The sequence below is a fragment of the Oncorhynchus nerka genome, linkage group LG14 (genome assembly GCF_034236695.1).
Source record: "Oncorhynchus nerka isolate Pitt River linkage group LG14, Oner_Uvic_2.0, whole genome shotgun sequence".
NCBI lineage: Eukaryota > Metazoa > Chordata > Actinopteri > Salmoniformes > Salmonidae > Oncorhynchus > Oncorhynchus nerka.
In genome coordinates this window covers 55,442,642-55,458,194 of record NC_088409.1, presented here as the reverse complement: position 1 = coordinate 55,458,194, position 15,553 = coordinate 55,442,642, and the positions used below count along the sequence as shown (strand labels likewise).

At 44.5% G+C, this 15,553-nt stretch overlaps 2 protein-coding genes across 4 annotated transcripts; one reads left to right on the top strand and one right to left on the bottom strand.

Moving 5' to 3' along the window:
- The first annotated feature begins 1,050 nt into the window (after nucleotides 1–1,050).
- Nucleotides 1,051–11,661, top strand: gfm1 (G elongation factor, mitochondrial 1). The gene is made up of 16 exons (XM_029680420.2): nucleotides 1,051–1,178; nucleotides 1,369–1,573; nucleotides 1,668–1,784; nucleotides 1,941–2,091; nucleotides 2,236–2,390; nucleotides 2,601–2,685; nucleotides 2,834–2,971; nucleotides 3,228–3,329; nucleotides 3,458–3,514; nucleotides 3,655–3,792; nucleotides 3,983–4,065; nucleotides 9,629–9,791; nucleotides 10,339–10,483; nucleotides 10,589–10,749; nucleotides 10,873–10,926; nucleotides 11,111–11,661. Exons 1-16 carry the CDS (start codon nucleotides 1,076–1,078, stop codon nucleotides 11,240–11,242), a joined length of 1,989 nt encoding a protein of 662 aa, XP_029536280.2. The 5' UTR covers nucleotides 1,051–1,075; the 3' UTR covers nucleotides 11,243–11,661.
- lxn (latexin) lies at nucleotides 6,745–14,182 on the bottom strand. Of its 3 annotated transcripts, none has more exons than XM_029680428.2 (7): nucleotides 13,946–14,182; nucleotides 8,900–9,061; nucleotides 8,574–8,633; nucleotides 8,155–8,329; nucleotides 7,870–8,006; nucleotides 7,496–7,558; nucleotides 6,745–7,409 (listed from the first exon to the last, which is right to left on the bottom strand). In XM_029680428.2, the coding sequence occupies exons 1-7, from the start codon at nucleotides 14,096–14,098 to the stop codon at nucleotides 7,290–7,292; spliced, it is 870 nt and encodes a 289-aa protein (XP_029536288.1). In that variant the 5' UTR covers nucleotides 14,099–14,182; the 3' UTR covers nucleotides 6,745–7,289. The 3 variants fall into 3 exon arrangements, with proteins under 3 accessions (XP_029536288.1, XP_064856259.1, XP_029536290.1); XM_065000187.1 differs by lacking the exon at nucleotides 13,946–14,182 and adding an exon at nucleotides 11,044–11,130; XM_029680430.2 differs by lacking the exon at nucleotides 13,946–14,182 and adding an exon at nucleotides 9,301–9,635.
- Nucleotides 14,183–15,553: the final 1,371 nt, after the last annotated feature.

Here is a 15,553-nt window from a genome sequence, read left to right as displayed (position 1 = left end):
GCTGTTTAATCAGCTTCTTGACATGCCACACCTGTCTGGTGGACAGATTATCTTGGCAAAGGAGAAATGCTCACTGACAGGGATGTAAACAAATTTGTGCACAGAATTTGAGAGACATATGCTTTTGTGTGTATGGAAAATGTCTGGGATCTTTTATTTCAGATTATGAAACATGGGACCAACACTTAACACGTTGCATTCATATTTTTGTTCAGTGTAGATGGCTTTGTCTGGTGCTACGTTTGGATTTTTGGGAGTGAACTAGCGCACGTTTGTCCGCCTTGCCAATGTGAGTCACTGTTAAATTTGGCAACGTGGATTTTGTCGATCCCCCCCAAGTTTGACTCCTCAGACATGCCGTAGTCCAGGAAGTAATGTTTCACAACGAACCGGCGTGCCGTACGGTGACTTTCACGGGTTGACTGACATCCAGTGGGGGTTGTGTAAACGGAGCTAAACCCGTCCTGTCTACCATCAAAATGCGACTTCTAAAAGCAGGACTAACCTTAGGTCAGACACATTTAAGGAAGCCGGGAACACTAACATTAAAAAAGGTAAGAAAATATCCCAAGCCGTTGAGAATAGGACAGGTGAGAAGGGATGGAAATGGACACGCTAGGTTAGCTATCTATCCACTGGCTGTCCTGTCTCGCGTTGTATAACGTTAGCTAATAATATAGAAACTATTCTGAAAGATGTCAATTTTTTTTCTTCATTGTATAGGTGTTGATGAACAGTTGTCGGTCGTGCTCCTCTGATATCGTCCCCAATGAAAGAATCCGCAACATCGGAATCTCGGCGCACATCGACTCGGGGAAGACCACACTCACGGAGCGCGTCCTCTTCTACACGGGCAGGATAGCAGAGATCCATGAGGTGAGTTAATCATGATCATAATCTGGCTATGATTTATTGCAGTAGCTAGTTGAAGTGTGTGTGTTTGCGCCCGCCTCCCTGCGTGTTTTAGAGGGAGACAGACAGACAGACAGACTAATACTATTATGTGTGTTTATTTATACATACTGTGGTTCCCTCTAACTCTATAGGTAAAGGGAAAGATGGAGTCGGGGCCACCATGGACTCGATGGAGCTGGAGAGGCAGAGAGGCATCACCATCCAGTCAGCTGCCACATACACCGTCTATAAGGATTACAACATCAACATCATCGACACCCCAGGTATGGTTGTACCTGGTAGAAAGATTTGCATTAGTGGCAACACAGATCTTATGACCAGGTTCTTTTTCTTTTTTTTGATAGATATACCATAGGTCACAGATCGATGCTAGTGTAGCCAACAGCTGTTGAACTTAGGATGTATTTTTGCTTTTGACTTTAACCCCAGTTTCCTCCTCTCTGTCCTGTCCAGGCCATGTGGACTTCACCATCGAGGTGGAGCGAGCCCTGCGTGTTTTGGACGGGGCGATCCTGGTCCTATGTGCAGTTGGAGGGGTCCAGTGCCAGACCCTGACTGTGAACAGACAGATGAAACGCTACAACGTTCCCTTCCTCACCTTCATCAACAAGCTGGACCGCATGGGAGCCAACCCCAGCCGCGCCCTGCAGGCCATGAGGTCAGCAGATATACAGATACTGTGGAGTAGACGGATCGACTAATCTGGTTTTCCATAAGCTCTGTTCTGAGTCCGACTGTGTTCCCTCTGTCAGGACCAAGCTGAGCCACAACGCAGCCTTTGTGAACATCCCCATCGGTCTGGAGGGGAACATGAAGGGCATCATAGATCTCATAGAGGAGCGCAGCATGTACTTCGAGGGCCCATTCGGGTAAGAGAATGGAGAATGTGTGATAATGGCAGGCATTTAGAGATTACTTACATCTCAGGCCTGAAACATTTCCATAGCTGGCAACCCTCTTTAACTGGAAGAAGAAAAAATGTACGAAAAAAAGACGAATCCTCCTGTCCTCTGTGGTTCCTGCAGACAGAATATTCGGTTAGATGAGATCCCGGTGGAGTTCCGTGTGGAGGCTGCAGACAGGAGACAGGAGCTGGTGGAGTGTGTGGCTAACGCTGACGAGACCCTGGGCGAGATGTTCCTGGAGGAGAGGATCCCCACCGTGCCAGAACTCAAGGTTTGTGTGTGTGTTTCTGTTCATTATGTCTTGGGACATCGCAATAAATTATGTAATTTGATCTTCCGCATCAGTCATGTTTTTCTGCTATGACCTGTGAACTCTGCCCCTGGGCCCTGACCTCTCCCGTCTCTCCTACCACAGACAGCCATACGCAGGGCCACAGTGCAGCGTCTCTTCAGCCCCGTGCTGGTGGGAACTGCCCTGAAGAACAAGGGGGTCCAGCCTCTATTGAACGCAGTGCTGGATTATCTGCCCAACCCCACAGAGGTCAACAACTACGCCCTCTTCAACGATGAGTGAGTATGACCTCTGTGCCTAGACAGTGGCACCATTCAATATGACACGACCGTCTTTGAATGATGAATTGATATGCCAAAATCCGGTCAGAGTATGGGCTCGGGGACAAACTTGAACAATGCATGCGTAACTTGACGTTTTGTGCCATTGATCTATTGATGTCAATGGAAGATTTCACCACTGTCCTTGTGCTGTTTCCCCTGTGTCAGGGAGTCCAGTGACAGTACTAAGATCCTGATGGATCCCACCAGAGACGCCTCGCAGCCCTTCGTTGGCCTGGCCTTCAAACTGGAGGTGAACACATCACAGCGCTCAAACACTGTGTGGCAAACCATCTTCAGCAAGTAATCTGGCACTCTTACTGTATAAACTTTATTTGTGTGATAAACCGTATATGGGGATTGTGGCCTTTCTCTCCTCTCTTCCCCTTACTCTGTTCTAGGCGGGTCGGTTTGGTCAGCTGACGTACGTGCGTGTGTACCAGGGCTGTCTGAAGAAGACAGAGTATATCATCAATACACGCACTGGCAAGAAGGTCCGTGTGCAGAGGCTGGTGCGTCTCCATGCTGACCAGATGGAGGTGAGAACCAGGAAGTGAATGTAAATCGAGTAGACCAACGGATTCAGTGCTATGAAAGGCACAGCACTGTGATTGGTTAGAACGGTAATGTTCCGTATTTGTTTTTTAGTTTGTTTCTACCACCCAGAACCAATGACCCAGATCCCCCTACCTGACTTATCCTAGTGATAACATCTCACGATTTACAAGCAACTTTATTTATACATTTTTATAACTGAAACAATCTTAATTTGGTGTCGTCAAACTGTTTGGTCAGGATGTAGAGGAGGTGTATGCAGGGGACATCTGTGCCCTTTTTGGGATCGATTGTGCCAGCGGAGACACCTTCACCTCCCGGACCAGCGCCAACCTCTCCATGGTACATCCCTATGGCCATTGTCCAGACTAGATAAACAACCATTCAGCACTCACTAACATGTATTTAAAGACGCGATCTGTTATAATGTTATGACCTTGGGCATCATTCAACATGTGTTTCTCCCACAGGAGTCCATCCACATTCCAGAGGCTGTCATCTCCATGTCTATGAAGCCGTCCAACAAGGTGGGCCCCTCTCATATTCAATGTAGTATGAGGAGTCTAAATGACCATACTAAGGCTCGATACTATTTCAGTAGAGTATATGAGCATGTATTATCAGTAATTAGCGTCTCTCTATAATAAACTCTCTTCCTGTGGATCAGAATGACATGGATAAGTTCTCTAAAGGCATCAACCGCTTCACCAGAGAAGACCCCACGTTCAGGGTCCACTTTGACACAGAAAGCAAGGAGACTATCATCTCTGGTATGGGAGAGCTGCACCTGGAGATCTACTCACAGGTACAAGTCTAGGGCTCAGCTCTCCAGAGATCTGACGATCCTTCTGTCCGCAGTGTTTTTGTTTCATCCTGTTTTTACAGTGGCTTAAGTTGTCTTGAATGTATTAGACTTCCAAACATCTAGAATCTTTAATGGCATTTCAGTGCAGTAAATCAAGCTGACCTTTTACTTTCTCGCTGTCTTTCTGTAGAGGATGGAGAGGGAGTATAACTGCCCCTGTGCGATGGGAAAACCAAAGGTATCCTTCAGGGAGAGCGTGACCAGTGCGGTACCGTAAGTACCACTCCTAACAGACACAAGCGCCAACGATGTCCAAATGAACCACTCTCAGAAGCATTCAATTGTTTACAGTGATGGCTTCAGTCAGGGCCGGTCCTGGACGTTCTGCCGCCAAGACAAAAATCTGCCCCGCCCCCAATATGTTTTGTATTGGGCCAATTATTTTCTCAGCTAAAAGTCGGAGGCACATAACAGCAGCCCAATTAATAGGCCTATGCTACACATTAAACAATGTAACACATCTGGTTAATAGGCTATATAAACAGTTCAATGTCAATAACATAGCCTAATATTTTCAATCTGATTACATTGACAAAATCGCCAATGCCCTGCACGTTCTGCCGCCCTAGGTGAGACACATAATTACATCTTAGACATCCTTATGAATCTAAGCATGGCACTTTCAAAAGTTACCCAGACAGAGGCTCTACTGATGCAGAAAACTGTAAACTTCAACTGCTTGCGACTCGTCCATTGTATAACCCAACAATAGAAGTACTTCCCTAAAAGCTGACCGGGTTTAAACAAACATCTAATCTTTTCAGAAAAAGAAAGACTCAATTAATAGGGACAGAATAGCTAAATCAATTCTTTTTTTAATCTCCTCGAATATTATAGCCTGCAGTTTAGCTTCAGATTGTCATAGAGAAGAATCAATATATCCCCATAGGTAGCCTAGTGGTTAAAGCGTTGGGCCAGTAACTGAAAGGTTGCGGATCGAATCCCCGAGCTGACAAGGTAAAAAAGAAATCTGTCGTTCGGGCCCTGAACAAGGCAGTTAACTGTTCCCCGGTAGGCCGTCATTGTAAATAAAAATTAGTTATTAACTGACTTAACTAGTGAAATAAAGGTTAAATTTAAAAAAATAATAATATGCATCTTTCGCAAGCATTTTAAAGCTTGTTTCTAACAATGTAACACCGAGTTAAGCATTGTTATAGAACGCTTGATATAATCTGGATACGTTTTAAGTATTTATTTCAAAATATAAAGCAAACGATATATATCCTTTTGGCCCTTTTCTTTAACAAAGGGTATGTGATACCCTCAGTCAATTGGAGCCCTGGTTTTTAGTCAAACACACCAAGCCCTTCCCAGACACAGAGGTATTTAATCAGTGCATGTGACAGTATTGGAGTATTTGGCCAACATCTATGGATAGGATAAATGTGTCTGTCAAAACAGTTAGGCTTACCACTTATTTTTTGGAAGATGAAGAAATAAGCTCAAATTGCCTATGTTTATGCCCATAAACATTTTTGGTGGCCGCGTGCACATATAGGAGGTCCCTTACCAGGCAGAAGGGAATTTTACTTTAACCCCAGCATCGGAGAGTTACATTGTCGCTATCACTATGCAACCTACTACCTATAGTAGGAAAACAAGTTTCTTATTAATAATATCCCACCTGTTATCACACACCTGACCCCATAATTGTTACAATTAAAATAACACTTTTATAGAACATATTTAGCATGTATTTTAATATTCCTGTAGAACTGTAAAACAGAGATCATTTGAGCTTTGGAAACAAGTGCTTTCATAAATGCACGGCGGGCCTCGTTTCGCTGGAATAAAATAAGCTTTATGTCAATGACCCAGCCTTAACGAATTTAGTTTATTTACATATCAAATTTGATTGTCCAACATCAGCATTTATTTATTTAGTCTCCACCTATAGTGGCCTCTTTCCTTTTGCTGTGGTGCTGCATTGCAGTCAGCGATGTTCTCTCTCGGTAGCTGTCCATGGTCCTGAAATCAAATCGTCTGAGTTTGCTTGAACTCAAGCCTGATCTCCAGCTCCTTCCACCTCTGGAAACTATCTAGATGGTCATGTGACTTCTCATGCGAGCTGAGAAGGTGGCACTGATTCTTCCAGTCCCCGGTTCCTTCCCTGACTAGAGCAGATTTGCACTCGTGTGAAAAAAGTTTGCATCAAAAACAGAAGGCTGCATCGTTTTGCTTGGAATAGACAAGCCTTGGTCTCTCCCCGTTCGCCATCCTTGTAGTGGGCCACCGATAACTTTCGTTGCTCCTCGTCTCTTGGGAAATTCCCCTCCTTATCCTGATGTGGCCCAGCCTGCACTAACATATCCCTTATAAAGATCCATTCATATATTTTGGCCTCTCACCGGGATCTTTTATGTTTTTTGCCTAGGAGTCAGATTTAGCAGCAGCACCACCACTGTCGTCGGGGACAGGGAGCGACGAATCTGGGTCCAAGATAGTAGGGTCTTCGCCGGCATTGTTTGGAGGTGTGACCACCTGTTCTTCTCCAGCCAGAGAGCTGTCATCGTCGGTGGAAGTGCATGGCTCGGACTCCGGTTTGCCCTCTTCCCTGCTAGAATCAGCGAACGGGGGCTCGTTGTTCTCGGCGAATGAATGGCCTGTCCTCGTGTGTTTGTCATTCTCCACACTGATAAATTTCACCAGCGAATTTATTTGGTTTAGTGCCACTTTAAAAAAAATATATATATATATATATATATATATTTGCTTCCTGATAGTTTGTCTTTTAGACATGGTAGCAAATTGTTTCAAATCTCTATAGATTACTTTTCGCTAAAATGATATCCACTAGTAGTAGCTAGCTAACATTAACAGGCTAGGTTAGGCTACTGCCTTAATCACTAATCGTCTTCGTCACACACAAACTTTTAAAAAATACAATCATTTATTTGGCAGATTATTTTTTATTAATGTTTCACAATTGGATAATCCCGTATAAACACACACATCACCATAGCTACCAAGGAAAGTGGGAGTGAACTTCGGGAGAAGCGGGAATGGAGTGGGGGTGAGAACTGCGTCAACGCTATGAACTGATGGCCGGGGTGTCGGAGGGCGGTGTAGTAGCCAATCAGGGGCGCCGGAGGGCCGACCCTGGATTTATTAGACCCCTTTACTTCATCAAGAGTATATTAACAGAAAACGCTTTTACAAACGTGTTATATTTTACCAAGCGTCTTACAAGCCGACGCCGTAAAAGCAGTGCATTCGCATAGCTGCAGTAAGGCCATTGGCGTGTGCCCTATCCTCTCCTCTGACGCAGTAGTGGCGAAGGGAAACATTATTACTAAAGCTAAGACGAGTGTAATGTGTAAAGCTCAGCTTTTCAAAGCAGGTAGAAAGTGGCTTGTTCAAGTCCTAAGAAAGATGTGCTATACTTTTCTTTGCAGCACTTTGAGTAAGGTTGAGGAGTATTTTTGCCGTGTATCTCAGTTGGTGGTGTTTGGAGGAGCCTCGCAGTTGTGGCACTTTGGCTGCAGCTCAGTCTGCAGGACTTGAACTCCCTGTTCTGGGGACCAGGTGACTAGCAGCTTCCAGTGGATGATCTCCTGCACACACGCAAGAATGTTCCTATATAATAATAAACATGACGTCCGATGTTCTGTTAAGACGGGTTGCAGAATGTTTTAGTTACCTGGGAAATCATTTCATGCAGCAGGACATGGTAGTTAACCCTCAGCTGGTCGTCCTCGGTCTCCTGTTAAGGGACGGACAGAACCAAGTGTGAGAAGGATGGACAGAAAGTGTGTGGGTCGGGAGTTATGGGTCAATTTGGAATTGGGCAGATGTCTCCATGGTTACACTGAGGTACTAGTCGAGTTACTGTCCGACTACATTGCAGACGCATACCAGGCCTGGATAGGTATTTAACATATCAGCTAACCACATGGTATAGCAATCTGATGCCGACTGCACAGTCGATGGAGTGGCACGTAACCATTGGTTGATGCAATGCAATGCCTGCGTATCTAGTCGGGCGGGAACTCGACCTCTCTCTTGGCTGCTCACCAGCTGTGTGAAGTTGGCCACCTGGGCCATGTTGTAAAGCGTGCTCTCATTGGACTCCCTCAGCATGATGAAACTGGAGGCCACACCCCCAAGGTGCCAGAAGGGCTTCATGTTGGGCTCCATGTGACCGTAGCTGTCTGTCAAAGAGACCACAAACACAAAACTGTCAGAAAGACCACAAATGGACCACAGTCTGAACAAAAATGGTCATGAGTGAGTGGTTGTCATGTTTGGACATTATGCTAAGGCTGATGAAGTTGTGTGTATTTGTGTCTCTATATCTACCTGGTATATCGTTTCCTGACACCATGTTATTGCTGGCTCTGTGTTGCTGGTAGAAGGCCTCTTCCTGAGCCGTGGTGTTGCTTTGAAGCAGTTCCTCACATGAGGCCTGGACCTGGGGAGCACTCTGCCCCTCTCCTCCTGGAAAGAGGAGCTCTGCAGAGCACTGCCCCGAAACCTTTTATAGGGAGAGGAAAGGGTGAGGGGTTGTGGTGGGGAGGAGAAAATGGAGAATAGGAAAGGAGTGTTTGGGAAAGGAATGGTGTTGCAGTATTTTAGGAGAAGAGGGGAAGATGCAGGAGAGGGGAATATAGGTTGTCTAACACAGGTGTATTTATCAGCGTGGCAGTGTAGCCATGTATTTATTCAAACTGCTGTTGTCTGTGCAATAGTGAGTCACTCAGAAGTGTGTCGGATCTTACGTTACTGATAATTTCCTGCATGGTAAGCTCCAGTTGATACTTCCTCATCTCTGCCACATCCTGAGAGAGGTGAACCACTTAATTAAAACAGTCGTCAAAATAAGCCGTATAATCAATAGGAAACCTTAAGGCACATAGATATGATATACCCAAGTCTGTTAATGTGCCGTTTGTGCCGGCTGTTGATAACTGACTTTTTATCCACACTGACCTCCCATATCCATCCTCTTCAAGGATCCTTCCTAGCTTTGTAATATTAACTCTCCCCCCCCACACACACACACACACTCCCCAAGGTATGCTTATCTTCCCATCTCCACTCTTACCTCTGCGCTGCCCCTGTGTACTTTGCTGAGAAATATCCACCTGTAGGGTGAGCCGTAGCGGGTGTTCAGGTAGTGTTGGACCACCGTGGCTGCCCGGCGGGCAGGGTAGTGACTTGGGTTCAGCACGCCAGTCATCATCACTTCCTCCACCACCTCCCTCACCTAATCCACACCGGAGAGAAGAGAGGGGAATGAGCGCGAACAGGAGGAATGAGAGAGAGCAAGGAGGGATGGGAGAGTGTCTGTCTGCTCTGATGGGACTTTGACCTCTGTGGGTGCAGGAAGTCTGGTCCTGCCCTAGTTCTAGATAAGGAGACGACCGAGGGGGAGAATATAGAGAAACATAGTGAGTAAAGGGAGGGTATAAAGTGTCGGAGGAAGAGGGAGGAAACTGTTCTTGCCTGTGCCTGGAAAGTCCGAGACTCCCTGCCTGTTGAGAGGCTGTTGCTGGCAGACACTCAGACCGCTGGAAGAGCAGCCACACGCAGGGGTAGAAACTTCCTGCTTCCTCCCAAGCCAGGAATTCAGTTAGGACCGCCCCTTTTTAAAGAGACAGGCCACACATTTCCCCCCTCTACTGTAACATAAAAGCATGGCAAATGACCATACAGCTACTTTGTTTGTAAGTATTGATTGTTTGGGCAACTATAGCAGTTATTTACCTAGCAATGCTTTAATGAAAATCCTCTGAATGAATGACTGATTTTGACGATATGCTTGTCTCTGCAGGTTTGACTTCACCCATAAGAAGCAGTCTGGTGGTTCTGGGCAGTACGGTAAAGTGATAGGAGTTCTGGAACCTCTGGACCAAGAGAACTACACAAAAGTGGAGTTTGAAGACCAGACTGTCGGAACTAACATCCCCAAACAGTTTGTGCCGGCTGTTGAGAAGGTAAGCATGTCTGGCTGTATTCTGAAAATCACCTAGGCCCTTGAGTAAGTGTAATTCCCATTTAAAAAAAGATAATAATATTTTTAAATCCTGTTGCTTTATTCAGGTAGAAATTATAGTAGAACATACCCCAAGGGTGGGCAATCTTTTTGGCTCGAGGGCCACATTAGTATTTCGAAATTGAGCCTACAAAAATTGCACACAGTTGAAAATATGTCGGTCCATTATCCTTTCTAAATGTTTACTTTTTTTAAACTCAAACCTCCCTTGGATCGGCTTGAACAGGCCTTTTTATTTTTTAACCTTTATTTTACTAGGCAAGTCAGTTAAGAACAAATTCTTATTTTCAATGACGGCCTAGGAACAGTGGGTTAACTGCCTGTTCAGGGGCAGAACGACAGATTTGTACCTTGTCAGCTCGGGGATTCGAACTTTCAACCTTTCGGTTACTAGTCCAACGCTCTAACCACTAGGCTACCCTGCCGCCATAGTTTGCCCACCGCTGTCAGTCATTCTCCATCTCCTCACTCATCACTCTGTCCTGCAGGGATTCAGAGAGGCCTGTGAGAAAGGCCCTCTGACTGGTCACAAGATCTCAGGTATCAAGTTCCTATTGGAAGACGGAGCGCATCACATGGTGGACTCGAATGAGATCTCCTTCATCCGTGCAGGGGAGGGTGCTCTTAAACAAGGTGGGTGTCAACCAACCAGAATACACCCTTGTTGTTCTCCCTCTATACTTTTTCCATGCTTCTCAGCTTTTTGACAGACCTACTGAATGTCTCCTCTCTCGGTAGCCATGGAGAAGGCCAACGTTGCCGTGCTGGAGCCAATCATGTCAGTAGAAATTGTGGCGCCCGATGAGTTCCAAGGGACTGTCATCGCCGGGGTCAACCGTCGCCATGGCGTCATCAGTGGGCAGGATGGGGCGGAGGGCTACTTTACTTTGTATGCTGATGTGAGTGCAGCTCTGTCCTACTCATACTTCCTATGCCCTTTTTATTTCTGGAAAGACAGGATAGGTTAAACGTCTGTCCAGTCACTGTGTATTTGATGGTTAATCTCCATTTCCTCTTCCCAGATTCCACTGAATGACATGTTTGGTTACGCCACAGAGCTCCGGTCCTGTACAGAGGTAAGGCACTGGCTGCTCTAGTCTGATGTCAAGACGTCATAAAAATAAAGGACACGAAGCCATATATTTTCAATGATATTGAGTTTGTATTTCCAATGTTTTTGTTAGACTACTTACTTTAGTCCAAAGAAATGAACTATGATCCTTTCTGGAGAACTGATGTGGGGATGTGTGTTGTGTCCAGGGGAAAGGAGAGTACACCATGGAGTACAGCAGATACCAGCCCTGTCTGCCTGGCACTCAGGAGGAGCTCATCAACAAATACCTGGAGTCAACAGGACAGCTGCCTGCCAAGAAGGGGAAGTGGAAGAACTGAGCGTGGACCACCCCCACACACACAATCACTGAATTGTAAACACATTGCAGTACTGCAATGGAATGCCCGACAAACACAAACAGCGCTCAACCTGCTGTAAACATACTGGGCCCTGCCTTACCAAGGTGGGTGTATTATATCGTATGTGCATTCAAAATGCTACAAATGGTCAGACAGATGACCAAGTGATTTCCTTGATTCACCCTCGTTTTCCGTCATACTCTCGTCCTAAAGTATCTATTTTAATTTGGCCTCGGCTCTCCAGCAAACAGCCTTGTCCCCACAGCCTAGCAGTTATTATGAAGACTTGAGGCGAGCTCAAAGTTTGGACTTCAACTTGGGCATGTATATTAACTGGTTTTGTACTATGTACAGCATGTTGTTGTTATAATGAATATGATTAAATAAGATTTATCTAATTCAGTGGTTCCCAAAGTTTTTAAAGTCCCGTACACCTTCAAACATTCAACCTCCAGCTGCGTACCCCCTCTAGCACCAGGGTCAGGGCACTCTCAAATTTTGTTTTTTGCCATCATTGTAAGCCTGCCACATGCACACACTATACGATACATGTATTAAACATGAGAAGGAGTGTGAGGTGTTGTAACAACCCGGCACGTGGGAAGTGAGAGTGGGCTTATAGGACTAGGGCACAAATAATCAATAATTCTGCTGTCTTAAATAAAACTATTTGTTCATTGAAAATTGTGAATAACTCACAGGTTAATGAGAAGGGTGTGCTTGAAAGGATGCACATAACTCTGCAATGTTGGGTTGTATTGGAGAGTCTCAATCTTAAATCATTTTCCACACACAGTCTGTGCCTGTATTTAGTTCTCATGCTAGTGAAGGCTGAGAATCCACTCTCACATAGGCATGTTGTTGCAAAGAGGAACAGTGTCTTAACAGCGAGATTTGCCAAGGCAGGATACTCTGTGTGCAGCCCAATCCAGAAATCTGTCAGTGGCTTCTGATTTAAATGACATTTTAACAAAACCAGAACCGCTTGTTGCAATTTTGATGAGGATCTCTTGTTCAGATATCGGTAAGTGGACTGAAGGCAGGGCATGAAAGGCATAACGAATCCAGTTGTTTGTGTCATCCGTTTCGGGGAAAGTATCTCCGTAATTGCGCACCCAACTCACTCCGGTGCTTCGCTGTATCACAAAATGATGGAAAGACATGTTGTCCTTGTTAATGCAGACAGAGAAGACCTCCAATTTCATAATCATAGCCTCAATTTTGTCCCGCACATTGAATATAGTTGTGGAGATTCCCTGTAATCCTAGATTCAGATCATTCAGGTGAGAAAAACATCAGCCAGATAGGCCAGTCCTGTGAGAAACTCGACATCATGCAAGCTGTCAGACAAGTGAAAATTATGGTCAGTAAAGAAAATGATAAGCTCATCTCTCAATTTTAAAAAAACGTGTCAAATCTTTGCCCCTTGATAACCAGCGCACTTCGGTATGTTGTAAAAGCGTTACATGGTCGCTGCCCATATTATTGCATAGTGCAGAAAATACAGGAGTTCAGGGGCCATGCTTTAAAAGTTAACCGTTTTCACTGTAGTGTCCAGAACGTCTTTCAAGCTGTCAGTCATTCCTTTGGCAGCCAGACCCCCTCGGTGGATGCTGCAGTGTACCCAACTGGCGTTGAGAGCAACTGCTTGCGCGTACGTTCCCACTCTACCTATGTCTCCCTGTTGTGGCTTTTGCGCCATCAGTACAGATACCAACACATCTTGACCACCAAAGTCCATTTGATGTCACAAAGCTGTCCAGTACTTAAAGATTGTCTCCTGGTTTCCAGAAGAGGATGTCTTCCTTAATTGAACCCCCATAAACGTAATGGACATATACCAGGAGCTGTGCCAGGCCCGCCACGTCGGTTGACTCATCCAGCTGTAACGCATAGAATTCACTGGCTTTTATGCGAAGCGGTAATTGTTTCAAAACATCTCCTGCCATGTCACTGATGCGTCATGAAACAGTGTTGTTTGATGAAGGCATTGTCTTTATAGTTTTTCTTGGCCTTTCCCCCAGCATTGTCCCAGCCATATCCGCAGCAGCAAGAAGAATGAAGACCTCCACAATAGTATGGGGCTTGCCTTTCCTAGCCACTCGGTAGCTCACCATATAAGATGCTTCTAACGCCTTCTTATTAATGGTATCTGTTGCTTTTATACATGTCTTAATACCCGAAAGTCATCTTAATTCTCGCTCAAAAAACTCCTTTGATTTATTTTTCAAATTGGCATGTTTTGTTTCTAAATGTCTGCGCAAGAGTGAAGGTTTCATCGAGGGAGGGAGAGGGGGGGGGGAACTCACCCAAATGTATAGCCCAGTTGAAAAAATATAAATGGTCTGTTTAAAAATGTGAAGATTTTTTTTTTTAAACAAAAATAATTTTTATTTTATTTTTAATAACCGTTTCACCAGGGTGTCATTGTTCCTTCATTTACTTAACAGATGGTTGTGTGGTTGACGTTAGAATTTTGTTGCCTGAATTTGATATAATCTGGAAGACAGGAAACTTGGTTGTGAAATACTATCTAATATGTATCACAACAAGAAGCTGGACAAGGTTAAGTCAAAGCAGTATTTTCATGCAAAACAAACTGGAGACTCATTCTGCATGTTATGTAGGCCTATGCTGATGTGCCTCTGAGTAGTGGATTCTAGGGGTTTGTAGCTCACTCACCTCTGTAGTTGTCTGTGTGTCCTCGCTCAGAGGAACACTGTTTGGGTGTTGATCAGACCCCACTGTTGGTCCTGACCCAGTTCTGACAGTCACTGTCGGGTTCCCATGGACCACGGTCGGAACAACCAGAAGGATAAGTAGTGTCCAGTCCATACTCCACACTGTAAGATCTGAAAACTAATGCCAGAGAGGATTGAAGAGTCCTCCTAAGGAATGCAAACTGATCCCAGTTCAGGGTTATGTAAGAGGAAGGATATGGAGTGAGAGGAAACAGACTGTCCAGACTCAACTGCCTGTTCTGTTTACTTGGTCTTTATCAAAACAAACTGCTCTTCTGCTATTCTGAGTCTCATGTAGGCCTACACATTTAACACCGAGTAGAGCTGTCCTCCGGAGAAGTTATTTCTGTAAAGGTGCAGTTCAGTAAGAACTGTGATATTCCAGTTTAAAGATATTTCCACACTGATGTTGTGAAAATAATGCTATTTTAAAGTAAGAGATTTTTGTAAGAGAACTCCTGGGGCTTCATATCAACATTGAGTAGAAACTATTCTAAAATACTACTTAAACGGAATTTAGAATGGTCATACCCATAGAAAATGTGTGACTTATCAAACAACCCTACAAGTGTCATAAGCACACCAGTAGGAGGTAACCATTGATAAATACCAATTGTTCTCAGCCTCAGTGCCAGTGCACGACCGTGGCTGTTTGCATGTAGAAACGCCCCTAATGAACCATATATGGTCAAAACCATCCATTTAAAGCCTGTGGGGAATATACAACGCCATACCATGAAACACAAAGCTATAAAAACCAATAGATTTATTTTTTATTTCAGCCTGAAATAGAATGGGCTATTGTCAGAGATTGAGTACAACCAAAAGGTTTTATTTGGCTCGCTCAGTTATGGCTTGGCCAGTAAAAAATAAAAACATCTACAAAGAGAGGACCTATAAAAACCAATAGATTTATTTTTTATTTCAGCCTGAAATAGAATGGGCTATTGTCAGAGATTGAGTACAACCAAAAGGTTTTATTTGGCTCGCTCAGTTATGGCTTGGCCAGTAAAAAATAAAAACATCTACAAAGAGAGGACCATTAGGAAACTCAAGTTGCTTTAGCAATGGCAAATATACTTGAGTAGGCAACACTCACCAATAAGCCATCCATCCTCAACCGCTCCCACCTGTAGGCGTATAGGCCAACAATACTGTTGTGCGTTCCACCTAGCCACCTTATTCAGCAGCGTCTTTTGGGCATCACATGCACATAAAGAGTGGAAGCCTTTTCTGTTTACATATAAATCGTTTTAAGATGGTGATTGTACGGGTTTGTGGGTGCCTTCTATTGCTCCGTTCGTATTTGGGAACCCATTGATGGCATGATGGCAAAGAAACCCCTCTTGACTTCAACCTGTTGTGCGATATTGTATGCGTTACTGTTCGTTTTGCTGATGATTGCATCCAAAACATTGGACCGAGGTAAAAACAGATTCAACTTGGATATTTGCCTGTAGATTTCCTTACGTCCACCAACAGTAGTTAGGGGCCGTCAACATAATGACAAATCACATTTTTTCAAATTTCAATAGCTCTTTAACCATTA

Bases quoted from the DNA above. Each gene is read 5' to 3' on its own strand.
- gfm1 (XM_029680420.2), top strand. From the start codon at position 1,076: ATGGACTCGATGGAGCTGGAGAGGCAGAGAGGCATCACCATCCAGTCA. The intron at 1,785-1,940 runs GTAAGAGAATGG...TGGTTCCTGCAG, and splicing joins TACTTCGAGGGCCCATTCGG to ACAGAATATTCGGTTAGATG. The intron at 2,092-2,235 runs GTTTGTGTGTGT...CTCCTACCACAG, and splicing joins CCACCGTGCCAGAACTCAAG to ACAGCCATACGCAGGGCCAC.
- lxn (XM_029680428.2), bottom strand. From the start codon at position 14,098: ATGGACTGGACACTACTTATCCTTCTGGTTGTTCCGACCGTGGTCCAT. The intron at 7,559-7,869 runs GTGAGCAGCCAA...GTCCCTTAACAG, and splicing joins TGGCCAACTTCACACAGCTG to GAGACCGAGGACGACCAGCT. The intron at 7,410-7,495 runs GTAACTAAAACA...GCGTGTGTGCAG, and splicing joins TGCATGAAATGATTTCCCAG to GAGATCATCCACTGGAAGCT.